The following is a 25,348-nucleotide window of genomic DNA, read 5'->3' as shown; positions in this document are numbered from 1 at the left end:
CGCAGCCAGTTAACCGGAATCGGAACCGTTTAACTTTAAATTCTGTGACTTTTCACACCAACCCACATCCAAGTCGACAATGAGAGTTCCACAGGGGTCCTGAGACCTGGAGCACCTCCAAGGACCCACTGCTTCCTACTGGCAACACCCAACACCAACCAGGGGCGTTCGATAAAGAACTCCAGTGTGTTCTTACAAACAGCCAGCACATCCACTTACATGCTGGGAATGCTGCTCCTTAAAATGAGATTCAGAGATTACAAGTAAAATCTTTCTTCACTCAAACACATGTAGCATCTGAGCATCTAAGCAAACATGTCATAAAATCCCTCTTAGTTAATAGCAAATTATGATTTAAAAAAAAACATCGAGAAGAGATTGGCTGGATAGACTTTCACTACATTATCTTTGCAACTAGGCCTGTAGACTTCATTGTTTAGAAAGATACGTACAGAATGGGGACATGGAAGAGAAGGTGACCCAATCTTCTCCCGGCTCTATCCACTGTACTACACAGTTACAACCGAGGACGCTCAGACATGCGGCACTTGGACACACACAGCTATGTTTACAAGTTAGAGGTGAATATGTTCCCAAAGCTGAAGGGCCCTGGGGCTCATCTAGCCCAATGCATTTTATTATTATTATTATTATTACTTTTGTTAATCCTCACCTGAGGATATTTTTCCATTGATTTTTAGAGAGAATGGAAGGGAGGGGGAGAGATAGAGAGAGAAACATCAATGTGAGAGAGGCACATCGGGATGGAACCTGCAACCAAGGTATGTGCCGTTGGCCGGAATGAAATCTGGGGCCCTTCAGTCTGCGAGCTGACGCACTGTCCACTGAGCCAGACCAGGGAGGGCCCAATGCTTGCATTTTACAGGTGGGAAATGTGATAGAGCGGCAGTAGCACTGGAGGTGGAGCTGGAGACCCGAGGTTTAGTTCTGATTCTTCCACCAATTAGCACTGGAGCTGGAGTGACCCCCAGAGTCCCACTGGGATGTAACAAAGAAAGATCATGTCACAGTGGGAATTGTGGCTACAGGCCACCCTGGCTTTTTCTGCTCAACTCGTATTCTGGATCCAACTTGAGCTCTTGACTTGTCTGAACATCCTAGCAATTGTATAAAATTACAATTTTTCTTCAGGATCCATTTTAAAGAAAAGCCCAAGATACAACTAGGGTCATTACGGCCCCAAGAGAAGATTCCTGTATTAAAACCAGGCTGGCGGCTAGCACTCCTCTTCACATGAACTATATTTAAAGCACCGAAGGCCATCATTTTCCTTCAGCATGACCGCAGGGTGAGTTCTCCCAGGGAGCACCAGCCTCCACTGGTGTTCCTTTCAAAGATGGCACCTCGTATTACACACTTCATTTGATACATCTATGCGCTTCCTTTCTAATAAGAAACTTTGTGGATATTTTTTCCCCCTGACCTTCATCTCAATCATCTTTTTCAATCTACTTTCCTGGTACAGCCTGCAGTCCCATCATAAACCCTCAGCAGCCAGATCCCAGCACAACTCGGCTGCTGGCGGCAGTGTTGTCATGGCAACATCTGTCAGCATTAGCTCCAGACTTTCTTTAAAAATTAAAGTCTGCCGCAGAAATGCCACAGTTAATGAATTTTTGGTTATTCTGGCCTTTAAGGTCATGGAAGAACATCTAATAGCAATGCATATTAAAACATTAACCTTTTAGTTGGAGATTTATTTGCAAAGTGTGTGGGAGAAGTGTGTGGGACGAGCGGATTTGCCTTTTGAAGCAAAGGTAAATGTTGTGTACTGCAAACTCAGGGGACCGAGCAAGTACTGGTTGATAAAGTAGCCATTAAGAACAACCTCAGTCCTAGCTGGTTTGTCTCAGTGGATAGAGCGTCAGCCTGTGGACTGAAAGGTCCCAGGTTCGATTCCAGTCAAGGGCATGGACCTTAGTTGCGGGCACATCACCAGTAGGAGGTGTGCAAGAGGCAGCTGATCGATGTTTCTCTCTCATCGATGTTTCTAACTCTCTATCCTTCTCCCTTTCTCTCTGTAAAAAATCAATAAAATATATTTAAAAAAAAAGAACAACCTCAACGGGGGAGGGGGTCATTACTTATAGAATGTGGAACCATCTGGAGGAGCAGCAAGTGTTGGTTTTTAAAATGCATCTTGCAGATACACTGGTAACATGTTTGTGTAGGACCAACTAAAGGCAATGTCAGCCGTTGGGGGAATAAAACAACAAACACAAATGTAATAACTAAACTTTTCTTGAAAGCCCCTGGTTTCTTTGTGCACCACGGCTAACATTTCCTGTGTTTGAAATTACATTGGCCTCTTTCAAAAAAAAAACACACACACCACAAACTTCACCTTCCATAAAATGAATTCTGTCAAGACTCAAAGTAATAACTGTGTGGTGACATTTCAGCGGCAGAAAGGATGGCCTCGAAAGGCCATGCCAATCCAATCCTGACTAATGACAGCTACAGCCAGCCTCTTAATTGATGCTTGGGACACAGTGGAGATTTTTATGGTTTTACAACCAAACATCACACATCTAGCAATGCAAGAGAGCTTCCTTAGAAAACATAGTTTTTAATGTACCTTCGGTTACTGTGACCAGAAGAAGCTGTAAGTCTACATTAGAGAACAAAAATACATTCTATATGATGTTACTTTCTTAAGTAGAAGAGAGAGCATGAGGAAGGATTGACTTCATCCAAGGGTGCCAATTGTAAAAACAGGGAAGAGAGCCACTTTTAATGAGCTTAGGAAAATGGAACTGCTGTAAGCTGCCCCCTTTATTATTATTTTTCAGTCGATACGAGGATGAAAAAATAAACATTTTCTCGCTGGAGAGGGGGGCTCACATAGTGAGCTCTGTATGTGCTGTCTTACATCATCTCTGGGTCTCAGCAGGTGCCTGAGTCCTTCATACGACTTTCCAATTTGCCTTGTACTTCACAAGGAATCTAAAATTTTTATTTTTTTCTGAAGTTCACCTATCTTTAGGGGATAAGATTTTTGAGAATGAAGAATTCTTCCAAATATCTATATACCCAACATTAAGGAAGCTGGTTTTAGTGATGGTTGGTGCTTGTACCATAAAGTTTATTAAATATTTTAAATATCGCCTGTGGTTAAAAAGTTTATAATCTTTATATAATAGTCGATATGATATAGTAGGTACTTGGTAATTGGTAGCTAACAATATTATATTTTGGAAAAACAATGAACTTGGATTATGAAAAAAACAAAAACTTAGAATGGGTGTGAGAGGGGATCATGGAGAATCAACTGTCAAGCTTGTATTTAACACATGAACTTGTCTATTTCACATCTCCAATCTATAGCACAACATCAAATACCCTTGTTCAAAATCATGGGCATTATGAACAGTAAGCCTTACATTGAATAGTCTGGGTCATGGAATCAATGTGGTTTAAAAGCACAGGTGAAGATGAAGTCTGGGCTGCTATTCAAAATAAAAATTTGATGAGAATTTTTCAGAATTGAAGTAATTTATAAATCAATATCTGAACCTAACCAACATCTCCTTAACTCCCTGGTATCATCCATATGCTCATATATATATATATATTGATTTCAGAGAGGACAGGAGAGGGAGAGAGAGATATAGAAACATCAATGATGAGAGAGAACCATTGATCAGCTGCCTCCTTCACACCCCTTACTGGGGATTGAGCCCACAATCTGAGCATGCGCCCTGACTGGGAATCGAACCGTGACCTCCTGGATGCTCAACCACTGAACCACACCAACCAGGCTCCATACAATTTTAAAATCAATTATCTTCTTAATTAAACTGTAGTCAAAAATCCAACTGTGTCTTTCCCTTCCTCTGTTAAGGCTAAGGTGGGTGGACAGATCCTATTCTGACACCAGGTGAAATGCCCCATTGGCATTGGGTTACTGCGATCTCGCGTAATTAAACTGTAGTCAAAAATCCAACTGTGTCTTTCCTTTCCTCTGTCAAGGCTAAGGTGGGTGGATAGATCCTATTCTGACACCAGGTGAAAATGCCCCATTGGCATTGGGTTACTGAGATCTCGCATGATTCTGAGAGTGACAGTTCAGAAGCAGGGAGTCAGCACTCCCCAGCCTAAGTCCGGCCAGAGGCACTTCCAGGAGGAACTCAGTCTGCAGGATGCATTTCTTGTTTCTCCTCCAGGACTTGGTCCAGTCTATGTCTTTCAATGGAAAATAAAATTATGTTTCTTGAGTCATTCTTCATTTGTATTTTTCATCACTATCTTGCCCTATTATTTATTTTTCTACTAATTAATAAACTGTAGATTTGACAGATGACCTACTCTTTTTCCCAGCAAAATGACCTAAAATACCAACAGCAAGAAACACCACTTTCATTTCTCTAGCTATTTCATCCAGGCTATGTAATGTTGGGAAACAGGGAGATTGGCTGCCTTCTGTGAACAGATTCTATAAAGGCTGTAGTAAACGGCACCCCGATTAAAAGTCTTGGGAGACATTTTAACTGCATTTCATAAGTAAGTGTTTCACTCCCCATCGGTATTTTGAATTACATTTTCCTTGGTATTAGTTTATGCTTTCACAGGTGTTACACAATCCAATTCCACATGGTGCATAAAGAGCTCATCCCAGTTTGCATGAGGTGTGGTTTCATTGGCCTTAACCAACCTACACAGCTAATATTGTAAGAAATCAATATGTAGACGCAACCAACGAAATTATTATCGTTCTGTTTACCACCTGCAGGTTGGTCTCTAATTGAAGGCACATCTCTAGCAGTCACAGGTAGAGCACCACATTAATACTAGTAGTTTTGGTTATTTGCAATTTCTACAACCTACCTACCACGAATGGGAGAGTATCAGAAAGAATCAAGGCACCCTTCCTTTTTAAAGAAGGTAGATAAGATCAGCTCTCTGGATATCTTTCTTTTCAAAAATAAAGGAGAATAGAGTTTCACGGTCAAAGGAACAAGGTTATTTGAACCTGTCAGGTATGGAGGTGATTTAGCACAAGTGAAGCATGGATGAGAAGGGAGAAATGGGATCATGAGATGAGCATGGCTGTGGCAGGGGTGGCTGGCGGTGGGTGGAGGGAGGTGGTGCTCACCACTGCCCTCTCTGGCTCCTCAGCCTGGGTGTCCTCAGCAGGTGCAGCGGCAAGGGGCTCCTCTGCTTTCGGCTCTGCTGGTGGAGCCTGTTCAGACTCAGCCTTTCATTGTTTGTTTTGAGAGTTAGAGGAAAAAGATGCAACATATGAATAGATAGCAGTACAGAATATTGGACAATTAAGATTTTCTTTATCATCCCACAGGCAGCTAGCTTCACCAAATCTGTGCTGGGAAAAAGCCCTACACTTGGCATCATGGGCCTTTACCGAACTGGAAAGTCTAGGAATGAACGCTACCAACTTCTCTCTTTTTTTTTTTTTTGCCATCATTGAGGACTGTCATTTCCCTTGAAGTTAGGACAAGACTTACCATTTTGGCTATTCATTTTACTTACAATATTTAGGCTACTCACTTCCTATGGCATCTGTAAGAGATGCTCAAATGGCACCTTGAGTCACCACTGCCAGCTGGGAGAGTGAGAAAAAGCTCACAGGGCACACACAGTTCTGGGAACGCCCAGCTCTACCGCTTTGCGTTACACCAGAAAATGGAGGGGTCATCCCAACATGTAGATCAAAATGCATTAACTTGCACAGGATAGTAATCTCCGTGGTATCCATTAGACCTTTCTAATTGTGTGGAAAACAGGGAGGTTTTCATCCCTGTTGCATAGACATCATCCTGATTCCAGCTCCTACAGTCTCTTAGCTCTAGACTGTTTTGGTTTTAAAATTAGCAATATTAAATAATAATGGGCCGTTAAAAACACCACAGCCAGTGCATGTTACTATGGCTACTGAAATTGTTCTCATTTTCAGTTCTGATTAATATAAATAAGCATATTTATTTAGCAGGACTTTTTTTTTGATTGCATGGGTGGCCATTTGAGGGCACATTAAGATTTTTTTCCATCAGAACATTTAAACTGTAAGCGTTTTCAAGTGTTTTTTAGGGGACCAAGAAGTCACCAGTAAATACTCTGAGTGGAGAAATCAGTAACTCTGTCAGATACTCACCATAAGCAATCAAAAGTCACCTTTAGCTCTATGCCCCCACCTAAGCTCATCATGACAAGTTCCATGGGGAAGTGATGGGGAAGTTATGCTGAGATTAGAGGAAATGAATAATGAATAGCTTAGTGTTAGATAAACAAAGTATTTGTCTTGTGGCCCCCACCAAATCCTCCACTGCGATGCACGCCATGATCACAATGCCTTTCTCTTTAAAGGGCAGAATAAAAGGAAGGACACATTGGTAGATAAGTGTGCCGAAATTTGATATTTTATGTGCTTTTATAACCTTTAAGAGGTATTCTAATACAATTTTTAAGAGAGAATAAAATAAAATTCAACTAATCTACTCTCAGAAGTTCCTTATGGGAAAAGATTTCTCTCAAAAGAATGACCTTCATAATGGAACAAGTTTTCATAGCAGCAGATCCTGTACGTCAAGATGATTGTCTTTGAGAGCATGCTATCAAATGACCTGCACACGAAGGACAGGCAGGGCGACCTGACAAACCAGGAAGCGTTCTACCTGCAGGTGGGCTGTCCCTCTGGGAGCTGATTCTATGAGATGAAGAAGTCTGAAGCCCGACGCGGAGCCAAGAGAAGTTTCAAAGGATGAGTTAAATACATACCATTGTGCCTTAAAAATAAAAGTTAAGATAGCTTAAAATGAATAAACGATTTGCATCAGAGCCTGGGTTTCTTGGAAGTCTGAAGTAGCTTTATGTGAGGCAAGATAAGTAGGGTGAGTTTATAAATGAGTCGAATTGCATTTGCTTGCTGAAATCAAACAACGCAACAGAGGCATAGCATGAAGAGGACGTCAAACTAAATATGTCCCCACAAGTCACAACATTTCCCCTCTAATATCACACCAGTATTACAACATGGCATTGCAACTTAACACCTAAAATTCAGGGGGGGTAAGTGAATATAACTCACTGAATGATGAGTAAGGATGAAACAGGATACAACATGACTGTACATAAAATCAGCTACTCAACTTTGGAAACACAAGTCACCCTTCTATTCCTTCTAAGGTAATGTAAAATTGTAAATATTCTGTCAAGATAGAAAGGAAAACCCAGGCAAAGTGGGAATGACATCTCAGAAAAAGATCTAAAACAGGCATCAGAATTGTGCCCTCGTTCAACCCCTTTCTCCTATAGGCTGAATCCCTTGACAGACATTGCAAATGGGCGGAATCCTTGCCCTCCCCAGTTAGGAGCACTGGTAATGATTTCCTATCATTTGCTCAATTAGCCATCATCATACATTAGAGGAGAGGATACTCTTCACATTTATTAAGGCAGCAGGATGCCGCAATGGTTTAATTCAGAGTCTCAGAAATGGAAATATTCCTTTAGAACAAAACTAGTTGTGTAAACTTGGCCCAGACTTTCTGATCTCCTCTGTGAGAAGACGGAAGGTGAGTCAATGCAGAGGAAGAGGGATGGATCAAAGATGGGGCTAAGAGTCTAGTCACATTCCAACATGTCATTTGCCTTCTAGTCTTACTTCTCCAATCTTGGGAGAACTAATGTTGTGAGAACTGCAAAGGACCAAGGAGGCAATTCTGAGCCCCGGGCAAGGTGGGAAGATTCCAAGGGTTTAAACCAGCTCTCAAACAATGTGCTGTGGGGCTGTGCAATGCAGTCTGGGAAGGTGTGCCACTGACTACCAACCTCGCTCAGAACAGCCAGTGATCAAATGCTGGGAAACTGCCCTGCACCTGGGAACATCCTGTATAATCACATCTCACCAGGAGATGTAGGTTCACTGTGCTTTCCTAGTTCCCCACAGGGAGAGCCAATGCCTGCAGCACATGCAACGCTCGGCATGACAAGCTGGGTTCCCCAATGGAAAGAAGGTGCAAGATACCTGCTTCAGAGACTACATATCAAGAGAAGGGAAGGGCAGGCAAGAAGTTCCTTGAACCAGCGGTCGGCAGTAGGAAGATGCTCAGAGAAACTTTAAAAACACTGGGTTCTATGACTGGACTTTTTTTTAAATTAAAAAATATTTTTATTGATTTCAGAGAGGAAGGGAGAGGGAGAGATAGAAACATCAATGATGAGAGAGAATCATTGATTGGCTGCCTCCTGCATACACCCTACTTGGGATCAAGCCCACAGGCATGTGCCCTGACTGGGAATCAAACTGTGACCTCCTGGTTCATAGATTGAAGCTCAACCAGTGAGCTACACCAGCTGGGCATCAAAGTAATAGGTGTAAGTTTATGATGCATTGTCTTTCCTTTATACCAGTATTTCCCCATTTTTCTTAACCCATTCACAACTGACAGTGAAAAATCTCATCCTCCAGTATCAGTATCATCACCCAGGCTGAGAACCACCAATAAACATAAAACATGAGTCTTTCTGGTGCCATTATTAACACCAATGTAATTTGTATTTTAAATATTTCAATCTTTATTTGAAAGCCACACAGACTCTACCTTTCATTTGGTTACCCAAAAGGCAGAAGTATGACAATCCATGACAAGCTATTAGAGACACACTTGCCTTTGAAAACATATCAAATGAACTGTTAAGACAAACTTCTCAGAATAAAATTCCTTACTTAGAAGTATAGTCATCTAAAACCAAAAATTCATTCTACTTAAATCCAATTCCAAGCTCCCAGTGTAAAAGCCAGGAGCTGGGATACTTATATACTTTTTCCATGGAAAGCCAGTGAGCTACAAATAGCCCTTGTGTACTAATCCTCAAAGATTCAAAATCCTCTGTAGTATATCAATGACAAACTGACAAGTGATATAACTCAAATTTCATCATTTAACTTAATTACTGAGCTAGAAATGCTAACTGCAACATCCATCATGTAGGATTTCCTCAAAGATCAAGAGTAACTCTGCTTCCTACTCACTCTCTAGCTAATCTTTTCTTTCATCTCATCTCTTGTCAAAGTAGGAATCACGTCTCTACAATGCATTACTCCGACAATTCGCAAAAAGACCGGAGATAAGAAATGAGGTAGCTTCAGGTTCAAGAAAAAGCAACGATCTATTGTGAAACATGAATTCCTGAGGTGATTTCATTTTCAATCCTGTAGCTTAAGTTATATTCACGCGGAAACATCCATGTCCTTGATGGATTGATGGGTCCCACTGAAGCCTGTAATTAGGAGACCGGATTTGTGCAATCTCTGTGACTTTATAAATAGAAGCAGCCACATTCAAAGTCACACTGAGATTTTTCAGAAGCTTTCCTTCCTATTTTCTAGAAAAGAGGGGCTGTAGAAACTACATTCTGAATATTCAAGCTCCAGATAACTTAGATTTATCAACCTTAGAACATTCGGTAGTAACTATCAACTTCCCCAAAACACAAACCAAAATCAACTTACCAAGTTGCAGATTATATTCTGGTCTGTCTGCATTGTAAATAAGGAAGTGTCCTGGGGCTGAAAATCAAGGAGAAAATAAAAGATTAAAAGTATTGAGGTTCTAGCTAATTTGCTATAAAACAACGAAGATATCATTTAAATTAGTTCTCATCAACTGTGTCAATAAGCACACTATAAAGTTTTAAAAAGTCTCTGTATTATAGTCAGAAAAGCAAAAAAATGAAAAGAGTAATTTTAACAGTAGTTATTCTAAATATAAATCTGAGCTAGCAGAATATGAGGCTATGACGAGAGACATTAAATAAAGGGCAGTGTCCTCAGGGGTGTCTTTGGTCTCCAGCTTGTCCTCTGGACATCTATACCGACTTAGAATTTAGTGGCTGTAAACCACAAATTTAAACTTTTCAAATGTTGGAAACTCAATCTTATTATCATACCTAAGTGTGACTTCTACAGGTTAATGATGAGCCATAACTTAAAAAACTTCAAGACTTGGGCACTAATAGCATTTATATCTTAACTATAATATTGCCACAGATTGTCCGGATGGCTATGGTGGAACAATATCAGAGGAAGGGCATGAAGCAGAGGGCGGGGGGAGAACTGTGGAGGTAGGAGGATGAAAGTGTTTTTATGTCCTTACCTTCCAGAGAAATGAGTCAATAGATAATGCTTTAGAAATCAAAGAGTAACATTATAAGAAAGTCATGCATCCATATGGGGGGGAGGAGGGATGGGTGATGTGAAACCAGAGAATCTGTTTAAAAAAATGTGGTGAAATATTTACCTCAAAGAAGCAGGAAATGGAGAGGGAATATGATGATCAGAAATTTTTAAAGAAAAAACTCTTATAGCTCCACCTGTGTGGCTCAGTGGTTGAGGGTTGATCTATATGACCTGGGAGATCAAAGTATGATTCCTGGTCAGGGCACATGCCCAGGCTGTGGGCTCGATCCCCAGTAGGGGGCGTGCAGGAGGCAGTCGATCAATGATTCTCTCTCATCATTGATGTTTCTATCTCTCTATACCTCTCCCTTCCACTCTGAAATCAATAAAAATATTTTAAAAGGAAAAAATAACCCTTATAAAATTTTGTACTCTTTAACTGATAAAAATAAAAAATTTTAAATGAGAAATGAATAATTCTTATGACTCAAACTTTCAAGAGTTGTATGCAGATGGAAGCGATGCACAATCCTTTCTCTATGTCTGTATCTGTATTTGGGTGTGGGTGTGTGTGAGTGGGTTTTATCTTTTTATAGGTAACAAGGGGGAAATTAATCAAACTTTTGAATGAAGAAATTCTAAATGTTAAAATTTGAAATTTTTCATGTCTAATATTCTGAGACAAAGCCTTAATCACAGACAAGCTTCTGTTTGAAGTCTCCCTTCAAGGTTTCCAGACCTTAATCCACGAGCGCCATTGCCATGTGGTCTGCCTGTTATGTGGGTTACAGCTGTGCATCTGGCAGGACATATACAGTGAATGGGACCGTCCGTCTTGTGGCTCCTCTCCCATGGATTTGCAAGGAAAATACTGCCTTAGAGAGCCAACCTATGATATCTGATCTTCCACTTGCTCCTTTCTGGAGAACCATTGAAGAGGGATGGGTCTGTGTAGTATGTCTCATATGAATCTTTATAAAAAGGCTCCTAAAATGTATCATATTTTCTAAAAACCAGTTTCATCAGTTCAAAAGGATCCCATCTCCTCTTTTCAAACAGTTGAATCTAGTGGATCTCTCAGATCAGGCCAACTTCGATTTTCTAGTAGAGGAATCAGTAGAAGGCAGGAGCCCACAGTATAGCTAATAATATTAATAATAGCTAACTACAGTCATGGAAGACTCAATGCTGGACATATCCCATTTAATAGTCAAAACACCCGTACAATGTTGAAAATACTACTGTTTCCATTACTGAATTTGTAAGTAGTGGAATTTTGTGCTGACACAATCATTACGCCATACCAGTGACACTAAGGTCCTTGTTTTAAAAATTTGCATTATTCTCAACAGATGGATTTTGCCAGCAAGTTGATTACTTACCTGGGTGAATCCATTAAATGAACCATCAGAAGCCTAAACAGAAATAGAAATCAGAGTACATTATTTTTTCATCAATTTTGTAGGATCAGTGAATGCCCATTAGATAAGTTGGAAAATAATGACCACCATAATTTTTAAAATAATATAAGAGGTGTAAGTGCTTAGGAAATGTAAAAGGCTGAACTGTATTATTTTAAATAGGCTGACCAAAAAAAAGAAAGCTATTTTTACAATTAATGCTGGTGTATGGCTCAGTGCTAACAAAAAACCACTTGCTTAATAATGAGATTATTCTGGAGAAGAGCCATAAGGCATTAAATAGCTCTTTTTCCCCCCAGGATATTGATAGAATCTAGAAGAAGCATTTTTAGTATTTTTCTAACACATCATTTTGTTAGATTTTTTTATGACACCTGTCACTAGATTCTAGTTTTAGGCTTGGATAGAAACATTTCATGTGTACTTATTGGGGTAACCACTTAGAAACAGTAAATTAGTATGTTCTACATATTTTTCACAATTGAACAGTAAAAATAAACAATAAACAGAGTAAACGGATAAATAGACTTTCATTAATTCCAACATAATCATTGTTTTTCTTGTTCTTTCTTTTTTTAAAATATATTTTTATTGATTTCAGAGAGGAAGGGAGAAGGAGAGAGAGATAGAAATATCAATGATGAGAGGAATCATTTATTTGGCTGCCTCCTGCATGCCCCCTACTGGGGATCGAGTCCACAACCCAGGTAATTGCCCTTGACAGGAATCAAACCTGGAACCATTCAGTCTACAGGTCAATGCTCTATTCACTGAGCCAAACCAGCTAGGGCGCTTTCTTTCTTTCTTTGGTCAACCTATTTGTGTTTGGTTTGCACAGATTTCAGGAGGTAAGAGGTACATGAATGACAGTCTGTCAGGGAGATAGGCAGGCCTCAGAGAAGACAGTGATGGACAATGAAGTGGGCAGGAAACATTAGGAAAAATAGAACCTACAGAAGTCTTTGTCTAGTCTATACTACATACTGGGTAAGTACCTCTTCTTTATCAGCCCCAATTTCTTGGTACAACAATCCATATCTCTGATTAGCAATTTCATCTTCAGATAAATCTGAGTTGTTGTTGCCATCATCTTGGGGACTAGTAGAACTCTCGGTGCTAACATTCTGGGAGGTTCCCAGAAACAAAAGTCTAACTGTCTCTTGGCTTTGTTCCCAGCAGCTATCAATGGCTTGTTCCTCACATACATCTGCCAGTAAGTCCACTTGCAGCCCTTTCTTGCTCTCAACTATATCTAAATGTTCCCAGAATTTATCTAAGCCTCCCATATCACGGATAAGCCAGTGGTTAAGAGAATCAAGACAACTGGCAAATCCACTTGCTTGTCCATCTGGTCTACCAGAGAATTCCAATATATCCGTATTATTCATTGCTGAATCCAAAGTTGGCTGCAAGATTTGACCTGGATCTGTTCCCCAAGAGTCTGTTTTCGCGATTCGTGGCAAGTTAATGGTATGACTACAGTTCCCAGTCACTGTACTTGTAGACCCCTCTATTAATGAATCTTCTGCCTTACACAAACACCAGTCTCTTCTGTTTGCATTCATCTCCAGAGCATAATTAAGATCTGTCCTAGACCGAGCTGCCAATTCATGTTTCATTGATAAATAAGCAGCCTGATTTCCATCCCTATCATCTTCAGATGCATGTAACACAGGCTCACATTGAATCTCTTCAGCATCTGTACCCCCCTGTGCTGAATGATATATCGTAGCATGGTTAGGAGGGTCTACTAAATTTTTCTTTATAGCTTTTCTAGATAAATCCCATCCCTCAGGGCTGGCATCTTCAATATTATGCTCAGAGTCTGTCTGGAGAGGCAGATTCAAACAATCTGTGTGATTGCCAGGCTTGCCTCCTGAGCCTTCTATAATTTCACAATTACTTGTTATTACTTGAATCCTCTCATCTAGCACTTTGTCTCTGTCAGTAAATTCATCTGCCATGTCTTTTTCTGATATGTCAATTTTCTCAAAATACCTTTCATTGGTCTTTACAATTTCCTTACACCTAACTCTTAGATCTTTCCTAGTTTCCTCTTCACTGATTTTTAAGGTCTCCTGGTCTCGCTTTCCTATTGTCTTAAGAAGATCAACCATCCCGCTTCCTGTACTTTCACACGCTTTCTCTTCACATCCCTCTGTACCTTCTAGTGTCTTGATAGCAATAGCTCCAATGTCTACCTTTCCACATGTCTCCACACCTGCCCACACAGAATCTTCTGTCTTCTGTTTCTCTTCCTCTTCTTCTGACTTTTTAAGATCTTCTTGACTTTCGTTGATGAGGCCACCAGTTTCCATGGCTGGCATCTCTGAGTCAGGTAAGTCATAAGGCTGCTCCGTCTCCATACAAGCAACAATGGCACATTCAGCCTCAGGCATGGGCTTTGGGGACAGTTGTCCATCTCCACATGGAGGGGCTGGCCCTGGGACATGCTCCCCCTGTTCGGCTACAGTGTGCCCGTCAGCAGAAGGAAACATCCCGGTGGGTAATCCCATGTCTTGCTCTGCTTCAGAGAGACATGCAGAGTCCTCCTGGGACCCACCGTAGGTAGTTTTCTGGCTGACTCTCTCTGTACTAGCATCAGGGCCCCAAATAAATGCGCCTAGGTCAATCTGAGATCTTTGAATTTCTTCGGCCAACCCACTCTCTGGAGTTTCCTCCATGACCAGGTTACACAAGGAAAGACTTTTTGAAGAGTCAGTCTTTAGAGTATGCAGAACAGCAAAGGAAAAAAAAAACACAAGATGAAATAGATCATGGTAAGAGTTGATGAGAAACACAAAGTTCTTTAGTAGGGTAGCACCAGTTAAACAAAACTAGAGAGTATTAAATTAAATAAGTGGCTTAAGGTTACATCTGTGACTAGCAATGCCACAAGAAAAAAAAAGCTTATTGTAGGTAATATACCATGTATATAATGCAGATTAAATTTTTTAAAATCCAGAATTTTCTGGATATTTACCTACCGGCTGGACCAAATCAGCGCTTGTCTGTATAAGTAAAAAAAAAAAAAAAGTAATAATAAAAATCGTAAGACAAGAGAAAAAAAAATTTGCTCATACATTAAAATCCCATGCTCTCCAGAGTCAATGTTCTGCTAATGGCTGTGGCTTTCACTGGTTTGAGATGAAATTTTATAGGAATGAGTTCGGTCCCAATACTGTCGAGATTACCAGTATACCACTGAAACATACAGAAAGCCTCTGCCATTTTCTAGTATCAGCAACGTTTTATGGCTATTCCATGACTGTTGCTCTAGCAGACTCTGAAATACAAAGTTTCACATAAATCAGCATGAGAACAGCAGCAAGCTCTAGCAACCACGAAATTACCCAGCACCACCTGCTCTGAGACAATATCAGGGTAAAGTCTTCCCCAACCAGCCTGCACTTGGTTCTGCCTTTGAGGTGGTTTTTGGATGGAGGATGATCTGATACTAGCTACTCTGACTGCCTGGAGGGTTCTCCTCAGGTTCTCCCCGCATCCTACGAGCTTTGTCTGGATACAAAGAAACAACACTGGGGAGTGGAGAGGATCAAGAAATGGAGTAATTATGTCCAGGGAGCTATTATTTCGCAATCTTGTCACTTCTACCATTTCTAGCAGGTTTACCCTCCAAAATAGTCAATATTCATTATAGATGATACTTTCCCCCTCACCATATCCTTTCCAGGCAGGGAAAGAAAAATATGATATAGCTCCAACTAAAGATACGAAATACTGGAATAACAAAAAAGTAGCATTTTCCTCTTACTCTCCATGAAAATTAACACAAAGTTGAGACTAGAATTCAAATGTCCTGAATACCAATCCATGCATCCCTTTTTGCAAATATACAAGTCAAACATTGTATAGCTATTGTCTTAAGAGCTTCCCCTGATGCTTTAAGGATCCTACATAGACTATAACCCTGCTCCTGCGGCAGGGACTGGGATAGCCAGGGTTTTGTTTTTAGGGAAGAAAGTAGCAATGCCACTTTGGAAGCCCAAAGGCTCATGAAGAGCTAGATCTTCCAAACTTTCCTGTTGCTGTATCACTAAAAAAAAAAAAAAAAAGAAAGAAAGAAAAGAAAACATGAAACTCAAGTTGAGTTCTAAAGACGAAATGACCAGAGCTGTTCTAAGACAGCGTAGTAGACCAAGGCTCTAGCCCAAGGGATGTGAGGCTCTGTATGGGTGTAGCCAATCTTCTAATTTCATACCACAGAGGCTGCCATCACAAAGCTCTGTTTGCATCTTTTTCTCAACTCTGAATTCTGGAAGCATGCATCCTTGCACTTCTACCTTTTATTGATACATCCAGACACTGGGCTAAATATTCTACAAACAGTATCTCTCTCAATCCTCACATAACACTCTGCAGTAGGTATCATAAGGTAGGTATCCCTTACTCTACAGATGAGAGAAGCTGAGGCTGAAAGACTTTTAGAAATTGCTCAAAGTCCTATTGCTATAAGTAATAGAGTCTGGACTCAAATCCAGGGTTGTCTGGCTCTGAAGCTCAAATTCTTATTGCTTATGCTTCATTAAAAAGAAAAATGAGGCCCTAGCCGGTTTGGCTCAGTGGATAGAGCGTCAGCCTGCGGACCAAAGGGTCCAGGGTTCGATTCCAGTCAAGGGCAGGAGGCTCCTCCCCAGCCCGGGCCTGGTCGGGGCTCATGCAGGAGGCAACCAATCTATGTGTCTTTCTCACATTGTTATTTCTCTCTATCTTTTCCTCTCTCTTCCACACTCTCTAAAAGTCAATGGAAAAATATCCTTGGGTGAGGATAAAAAACAAAAGAAAAGAAGAGAAAATGGTTCCCTATGCAGAGTAGCCAATGCTTTACATTTTCCCATTTATACTTTTCTTGCGCTCTATAAGCAATAACCAATGTGCACATCCTTCACTACAGCACTTCTTCTAGTCACCAATAATCCCAGGAAGAAGCATCAAGGGGCATCTCAAACTCTTGCTCATCCAGGAGTCTGGCACATGGGCACCCTTCTCCTCACCATTATTTCTAGTGTTGGTAATACCTGGGACCATCAGGGGACTCCATCATTGTTTAAAATGTTTGGGCCTTCTTTCCATTACAGATAAAATAAAATATAACAAGGTTTCTAAATGTCCAGGGAGCCAGATACATCAACATATAGAATTCTTAGCACTCTTACCGTCCATAAGTCCCAGGGCAATGTCTGAAAGCAAAGAGACAAAAATACTGTTAGTATACAAATCCCACGCATGTAACAATTACTGAGATGATAAATGATCTTGAAATAAAATAATAAGCATTTTGAAGCATTTAGGACAGCACTGTTCAATAGAACACTCTTTGGTGATAACAACGTTCCCTATCTGTGCTGTCCAATATGGTAGCCACTAGTCACATGTGGCTACTGTGAACTTGAAATGTGCTAGTGTAACAACCACATTTTTCATTTTACACAATTTTATTTTATTTAAATTTAAACAGCTAAATGTGCCTCGTGCTACCATATTGGATAGCGCAGTTCTACCAATATGCCTTTTGCTATACAAGTAGGAAACTGTATCTGAAACATGGTGAACGGGATTACTTTAATACACACACATATCAAATGATGTAAACAAGGTATCTAGATACCTGTTTATCACATCTTCGAGGAAATGTGCAGATCCTAATTATTGCTAATGCTATTTCCTCTTTCCCCTACACCCGTGGTCTGCAAACTGCGGCTCTCGAGCCACATGCGGCTCTTTGGCCCATTCAGTGTGGCTCTTCCTAAGCCTTAGGAGTACCCTAAATAAGTTAATAACAATGTATCTACCTATATAGTTTAAGTTTAAAAAATTTGGCTCTCCAAAGAAATTTCAATTGTTGTACTGTTGCTATTTGGCTCTGTTGACTAATGAGTTTGCCGACCACTGATCTAGACAAGCTTCGACTAGGCTGACTGGGCACTTCAAGTCTCTGCCCCGTATCTGTTCCATGCCAGTAGCTACCTCAGGAATGTCCTCATGGAGATGACAGAAGCACAAGAAAGAGCAAGGCCTCCCGAGGTGTAGACTTAGAAGCAGCATACTTGCACTTCTGCTTCATTCTATTACCCAAAGCCAGGCACATGGTCAAGTCCAGAGACAGAGGCAGAGGACACTTCAAAGTTAAATGCCCAAGGGGGTGGATGCAGAGAGGGTAAAAGATCATCTAACCCATCAGCAAGATCTATCAATTCTACCTTAGAAATACTTTCCACACCTGTCCAATACTCCTTCTATCTTATTGCTACCACCACTTCAGTTCACCATGATCTCTCTTACCTATCACCACCTGACTGCTCTGTCCAAATCTTTCTTGTCCATTCCTTCTCAGACCATTCTCAATGCAGCAACGAGAATAAACTAAAAAAGAACACCTGCTCTGACCACTCATTTAATTAAGTCTGCCAAATGGTTTCCTATTGTTCTCAGGATTAAGGTGAAAATCCTGAGTAAGGCCTGAATTGTTTTCAATTTTCAATTGAGGGGTTATTTTAAAGCAAATAGGTGAACCTGGTGAAAGGAGAAAGAAAGTGAAGAGGGAGCGTGGGAAAGAGAGGCTTTGTAATGACTTCCATGTGAGGACAGCCTGGGACCCCTGTCCCCAACCTCATCTCCTTCTATCCTTTCTTTCACTTTATGGTTGGAACACATCATAATTCCCCAACTTGTACACTATTTCAAGCCTCTGGGGTCTTACTTGGACTGCTCTGTGTCCAAGTAGAGAAGTAGAGGTCTTTATACCTCCTTTTGGTACCGCTTGAAAACCCTCTGCCTTATGCCCTAAAAAAAAAGAGAGGAGAAGAGCGTAGATTGGTTTGGCTCAGTGGATAGAGCGTTGGCCGGTGGATTGGAGGGCTGGCAGTTTGATTCCAGCCAAGGACGAGGGGGAGGGGCTTTTGGAGGGGCGGCTTTTTGGAGAGAGGGAGGATCTTTTTGGAGAGGAGAGAGGGAGGAGCTTTTTGGAGAGGAGCAGGTTTTTGGAGAGGAGCAGGTTTTTGGAGAGGAGGAGGCTCTGACTGAACCCACGTGCTTGGTGTGAGCCTGTTCTCACTGCACCACCCCGCCTGCCCTGCACCTCTGCACAGCCTGGTTGGTGTCTGGGTTAGCATCTACCTGTACAGCATCTACCTGTACAAGCCTGTAAGCCATAGCCTTTTCTGCCCATGTCTTTGTGACTAGAACTAATCCATGTTTATGTACTTGTTTTGAATCACTAAATGCGAACAGCAAGTTAGAGAATCTGGCACTCCCATCTTAAGAACAGGACAGTTTCCAGATGGGACTACAGATGTCTCCGTTAGAGTGTGCACTACAGAACAGAGGCCCTGTGGTTCTGACTGAACCCACGCGCTTGGTGTGAGCCTGCTCTCACTGCACCGCCCCGCCCGCCCTGCATCTCTGCACAGCCTGGTTGGTGTCTGGGTTAGCATCTACCTCTACAGCATCTACCTGTACAATGACTAAGAGGGAGAGTAAAAAACAGCTCCCCTGAAAACCACAGGTATTCGTACAGGGACTCCTTTGCATTGAATATGCATTTTCTGATTATCCAGGTGGTTTATGTTTTCTTGCTTTATAGCTAGCCCCTTAAAGCTCCTAACAGCATAATGCAGACAGCAGCTGTATTTTCTCCAAAGGAAGGCAGCAATATAAAACGTCATGTTTATCAAGCCTTGGGATCATGAAAGGGTGTGTTAGCTTGTGTGCACACAGCAGAGATCACAAGGCGAGGTGTTCTGCTAGCAGCAAGAACATCGAGTTAAAACATGGGATCAGGTGATGGGAATGGAGGTCACTTTGAGTGAAGGGGAAAGAAGGCCAGCAGAATTGCGCAGCTGTGTTCCTTATGTTACCTCAGCCTGAGACTTCTTAGCAAAGGAGGAGAGATGTGATTAGAGCTGGATCACAGGACAACTCCACAGTGTGGTGACTCAATTATGGCCGCTGGGAAGCCAGGACAGTTGCACAGTGGCACACGCAACTTTCCTAGCTGCATAATGCTTTTTCTCCAGAATCAAGGCTTTAAAGATTTAACCAAGGTCACCTTTTTAAAAAATTCTGAAAGAATCTTCGTCCTAGATCCACACAAAATTCCACAACTTACGGCTTCATTTAATCATGAGTTGATATAAAAGAGGCGTCTCTTGATTCAAACTTGCAGACAGAAATGCTGTGGGATCTCACCCACTAACCATCACAGCATCCACTGCAGAACTTTCCTTTCTGCACTAAAGTAATGAACACCGGAGAGTAAGGCAGAGGAAGCCCATGATTTCTGCTGGCTGTCTGCACAAGAGCTCCGAGAAGGAAGTATTCTGAATGATTTTCTGCTTTTTTTGGCCACCAAGACAGAACCGTCAAAGGTACTCTGAATAATCACTCTGAGATAGATGACTCCTGGGCAAACTGGAATGCATGGTTATTCCAGCTCTAGACAGAGAAAGCTAATGGTAGAGGGAGCTTTAGAATAATTGATATTGATAAAGTTTCCATTTTACCCTTCCTTCCCAGCTTATTAAAATTTATGGAATATCGTCTCCAAACACCATACAAACCACTTCATACCTGAGACATGGGTGAGTGGGTCACTCCAGCAGAACCTGCAGGGGCTACATCAGGCTTGAAAGGGTCAAAGTCCAGATCCAACAGAGTCTCCTCTTTCTTCACCTCGGGGACTTCATTCTGTTCAAACAAAACAAAGCAAAACATGCACAGCCTGAATCTGATAAGACTTCATCATATAACCCACGTAATCCTCTCATATCAGTCAATATTCCAATGGCAGTTTACTGTTTAGGTGGCTCATCCACTTGCTCCCAGAGTCACTAGCTAAATGTGATGAAAGGGGAAATAACCAACTCTGGCCAAGGAAAACCTGAGATGCCCAGGAACATGGCCCAGGGTTCAGTTGCTGTCCTCTGCCAGCTCCAAGTTCAGCCATCACAGAGAATGTCTGAGAGATGTATCCTACTGCCACAAAGACCTGAGGAATCTTCTTGTCTGCTAGTTCCTATATCTCAGGTCAAGAATTACAGATGATCAGATGGATAAAGTGGGCCAAGGCAGCAACTCATTACAGGAACTCACAGCTATGATGTCCCCTGTGAAGCTAAATTTTATAAGGAAGAAGGGATCATTGTCTACTGTGACCACATCCCACCTGGTTCACCCCCAGTGGTACCCTATCCCTAGAGTTAGTTATCATGTATCCATTCCTCATCCATAATATTGTTTTTCTGGACCGTTGAGTATGAGGGAGGGAGAGTGAAAGGAAGAAAGGGAGGAAGAGAAGAGAACTATGTCCCCCCCAATGTTCATCACAAAATGAGCTCTTCGCCCAATAACATTCTTGGATTAGAGATAAGGTAAGTCAAATAGGACATAGAACAAAAGTCCTACTATGATAATAGCAAAAACTTATTAAAATAAATATTATCATTTGGTCATTTATTATGGTATCATGATATAGGAAAAATAATGCGGGCTTGAAGTTGGCCTAACCCAGGTTCAAGTTACACAGTATGAGGCAGAGCTGAAATAAAGTCCCCATAAACTAGACCATGGTAAAGAGAATTAGGATTGGTTTTCACACAATTCAAGTTACATGTGTTTGATATTTAATATAAGCTTCAATTTTGACCATCTGTTGTATAAATTGAAATTTCACAACAATGGATAAAGTATTATGTGAGAACACAGCTATTTAGAGAAAAACTTTAAAGAACAGGAGTTACTTTAATTAATATCGGTCATAAACATAAAATAATTTAATTCAGGAATGTATGGAAAGCTTGGGCCCATAATAGATAATATATTTTTTTAGTTTATCTACACTCATTGTAGAAGGAAATCTACTTAAATATCATGATGTTGAGCTCTTTCTTGAGTTATCTGTTTTGCAGCATGATTACTCCTCACATATATACTTTTTAAATTTCACAAGGATAATGCTTTACTGAGATCCCGCTTTCTTTACTAGTTACAGTCACAAAACTGTCAACTGATTCCCTTGGCCCCTCTTCAAAGTCTGCATGAGTTTTGTCACCGACTTTTATATTGGTTGGTACAAATTACATTTTTAACATTTTGAAAACACATATTACACTTAGAATGTGCTAGGCAGGCACTGTGGTAATAATTTTATACATATGAACATTAACGCGTGTTCATGCACTTTGCTGCAGTCTAATGACAACAACACTATGGCCCTAAAAGAACTACTTTACTCTATTCCCCAATCCGCGATTTACCTGGCTTGTCTGATCATTACAGAAAATTGAAGGGCAGGCGGCATCCTTTTCCCATTTGGAGATGAGACTGAGCTGAAGGACGTTATCTACTGCCCTGGGTCCCCGCCTGCAACGCCGCTGATCCGGACAGCAGTCCGATACCTGTGACTCCCATGCTCTTCCAAGCTGCCACTGAGATCCGCCCCCACCTCTCTCAAACGGGGGTCCTCAAGATCTGCAGAGGAATCCTCAGTGTTCTGTGAGTCCTCCATAACACTTCAGGCTGCACAAATATATCCGAGTCCCTTATGAGCCTAATGGATCCCCTTAAAGAGGCTCAAATGGGAATTTAGAGATCATGGGTGAAAAGAGGCATTAGACTATAATTGCTATGCTGAGCCTTTCATTGAGATAAATAAATCTGGGTGTGCAGCCCAATTTTGCCACTTACTAGTTGTCTCTCTCTGAGCAATTAATTCAGCTTCATTGAGCTTCATGCATACAATGAAAATAATTTTATCTACTAAGATTACCATGAGTGATAAAGACAACAAATACATTGTACATAAAATATAGGATATACTCAACATGGAAATGGAAGCTAATGTAGTTAATTACTATTAGTAATCATGTATATCCATGTAAAATTATTATCCAATAGCCATAATACTAGTTTGGTTGCCTTTAAAATATGTAGCTGATTTTTTCAGGCTCAATGTATATTTGTTTTTTTTCCCCCTTAATCTTGAGAGTTATACCTTAAGACACTCACATCAAAGAGTAATTTGATAGAATTACACAAAGAGCCAAAAGGGGTTGCCTGTTTACGTCTGCCCTGGAGCCACACAGTGTCTCAGAAAGAGGACAGATTTGCTCATCTCTGAAATAGGGATAATGACCTGAAGACCACAGGAATGTCACGTATGCACCCGGGAAAACCTTCTCGGTGCATCTCAGCTTCCTAGCTTTCGATATTCTGCTTCTTGGCAGCTGGCATCTCATTTTCTCCTGAAATTTCTGTTTATTTTTGAATCGTTTCTCTGTGCATGTCTGAAAACATCACCATTCTGATGAGATAACCCGTTCACTGAGAATATTTAACTTGACATATAATCAGATCAATATACCTAATATCATAAGCACACATGTCCACGTGTATAAGTCCAGCCGCCCTAAGGATAGAACATGTACAGTAAAGTCACATTATATTTAAATGGACAATTGTAAACGGTCCATCATGACATACCCATGACCCAGTTGACTTTTGCCCTGGAAGAAATCTGTTAATTCGCTGTGGTACTTTGTTCATGGCCACAAAACTGTATCATGTGGAAGGAACCCTGATGCTGTAAAACAGTGGTTCTCACATGTGATCTCAAGACCAGCAGTGTCAGCATCACCTGGGAGCGTGTTAGAAAAGCAGATGCTTGGCCCCCAGCCCAGATCTGCTGATCAGACACTGCTGGATGGGACCCAAACGGCCAAAGCAACACAAAATGGCTACATCCTATCTATCGAGGAAGAAGCAAGGAAGGGAATTGTTAGGATGCATCACGGAAAGGCGGTACCTGTAAATTTTAAAATAAAACCAGATTATGTCACTCAAGAAGCTAAAAAGTGATTGAAATATGAAACTTTGCTTCACTCCCTCTCTTGACATCATGACATGAGACTAACAGCCATTGAGTCCATGGAAATGCTGCCATGTGTCCACCTGCTAGAGCAGTGATGGCGAACCTATGACACGCGTGTCAGAGGTGACACGTGAACTCATTTTTTTGGTTGATTTTTCTTCGTTCAATGGCATTTAAATATATAAAATAAATATCAAAAATATAAGTCTTTGTTTTACTATGGTTGCAAATATCAAAAAATTTCTATATGTGACACGGCACCAGAGTTAAGTTAGGGTTTTTCAAAATGCTGACATGCCGAGCTCAAAAGGTTCGCCATCACTGTGCTAGAGCCATGCTGCTTCTCAGATTCAGAAAAAATGACAGAAACGCCTTTCTGCCTCCTCTCCATGTTGAAAGAAAATCATATTAAGGAAACTGAACCCCCAAGCTGCACCCCCAAAATGGCTCCAGTAGGTAGTTTTTGCAAAATCGCCTGGCAGATTGATAAGATGTATGGACGTGACGTACAGCCAGTAAGTTATAAAGGGTACTGGGCCGGAGAGGTTCCCCCTCCCTTCCCAACAACTCCGCAGTCTGCACAAGGACTGGTCATGGCAGCCAGTGCTCTACCAGCTTACTGCCTCCCTGCAGCAGCGGCTGGAGAAGGTTCTGTTTTGAAAGGTGCTTGCTGTCCCTCTCCCCCAGCTCTTGACTTTTCCTGTCACACTCACTCAACAATACCAGCGAAAGTTAATGCTCTCAGAAGTATTAGAGGCCTCTTCGGGCATTTGTAATTTTAAAAACTGCTTTGACCCTTTCCCCCCCTCACCACGAAGGACCCTTATCTATGAGCCAGCAAACTGCAAATAAACACATTTCAAACTGCTGGAGCCCCATCGTTATTTCAGCTCTAGTCCACGTGTCCTGTTTCCTCTACTTCAGTTGCCTCGACTGCTAATGGAGGTGTCCTTAGCTGAGCACACAGGGTACCTAGGTGGCCACGTTCTCTCTTTGTGATACAATTGGAAGGATGTTCTCCAAGGGTCCAGGTGAAAGCAACGTGAGAGTAAGGACGCTATCACCCTAAACACTCTGACTGGAAACTGTAGCAAAGAAGAGAAAGAAGCTGGGCTGTTAGCAAGCAGCTCAAGTTTGGTGCCAGCAGGGTGCTGGGTAAGATCGTTTGGTTCCAGACAGCTATTCCTGGCAGCATCTGTGTCTCCACAGCCATGATTTGTCCTTGTGCTGATAAACATGCAACTCCCCCTCCTCACAGGACCTGCTAGATCTTGTTTCAAACCCTAGGTAGCTTACCAAGTTCAGCAGTTCACACAAATACAGCATTTCATACAGAAGAAGGAGAAAAATTAGCCAAAAGCATGTGTCTCTTGAGAAATGGTCCCCCAAAAGGATGACAAATTATATTTGCCACTGCACTGCTTTTTATTTTCTGAACCCCCAATATCAGTGCATTATTTCTGTTATTATATGTGATTATAATTAGGCTGTTGTGTGCAGTGTTGCTATGGATGTGTTCAGTCATTAAAGTATTGCATTCACACATCCCGCAAAATGTAAATATTATTTCTAATCCTGAGAACACGGGGAGGAATGATATTGGCATGACTGGGGACTTTTCACTCTTAAAACGAAGAGTTGGCTTCGATGACAGGAGGAGCAGCTCTGGAAGTCAAGACCATTCTCAAGGCAATGGGCCAGCCAAGCCACTGGCAGGGACAGGTCTACAGTCCCCTGAGGGTAACCGGGGGTGGAGCACCTGCACCAGGTGTCTTTGAAATCCAGGGCAGCACTGATGGTTCCATGTGCCAAGTCATGTGCACAGATACATTAAAGCCTGCTGAAGGGCAAAGACTTTAAAGACTCACCTCTTTAATTTCA

At 41.3% G+C, this 25,348-nt stretch overlaps 1 protein-coding gene across 2 annotated transcripts in view; it reads right to left on the bottom strand.

Annotated features, from left to right (window-relative positions):
* AMPH (amphiphysin) overlaps positions 1-25,348 on the bottom strand; it is a 92,840-nt gene that overhangs the window by 16,108 nt on the left and 51,384 nt on the right. For both annotated transcript variants that reach the window (XM_014534375.1, XM_014534376.1), the window contains exons 12-17: positions 20,170-20,286; positions 16,758-16,781; positions 14,568-14,591; positions 11,542-11,574; positions 9,494-9,550; positions 5,117-5,218 (exon numbers count right to left, since the gene is read on the bottom strand). In XM_014534375.1, coding sequence (XP_014389861.1) covers positions 5,117-5,218; positions 9,494-9,550; positions 11,542-11,574; positions 14,568-14,591; positions 16,758-16,781; positions 20,170-20,286 — 357 coding nt within the window. The remainder of the gene's footprint in view (positions 1-5,116; positions 5,219-9,493; positions 9,551-11,541; positions 11,575-14,567; positions 14,592-16,757; positions 16,782-20,169; positions 20,287-25,348) is intronic.

The sequence above is a fragment of the Myotis brandtii genome, unplaced genomic scaffold (genome assembly GCF_000412655.1).
Source record: "Myotis brandtii unplaced genomic scaffold, ASM41265v1 scaffold1298, whole genome shotgun sequence".
Taxonomy (NCBI): domain Eukaryota; kingdom Metazoa; phylum Chordata; class Mammalia; order Chiroptera; family Vespertilionidae; genus Myotis; species Myotis brandtii.
Note: the sequence above shows the minus strand (reverse complement) of the source record. Positions and strands in the feature narration are given on the sequence as shown.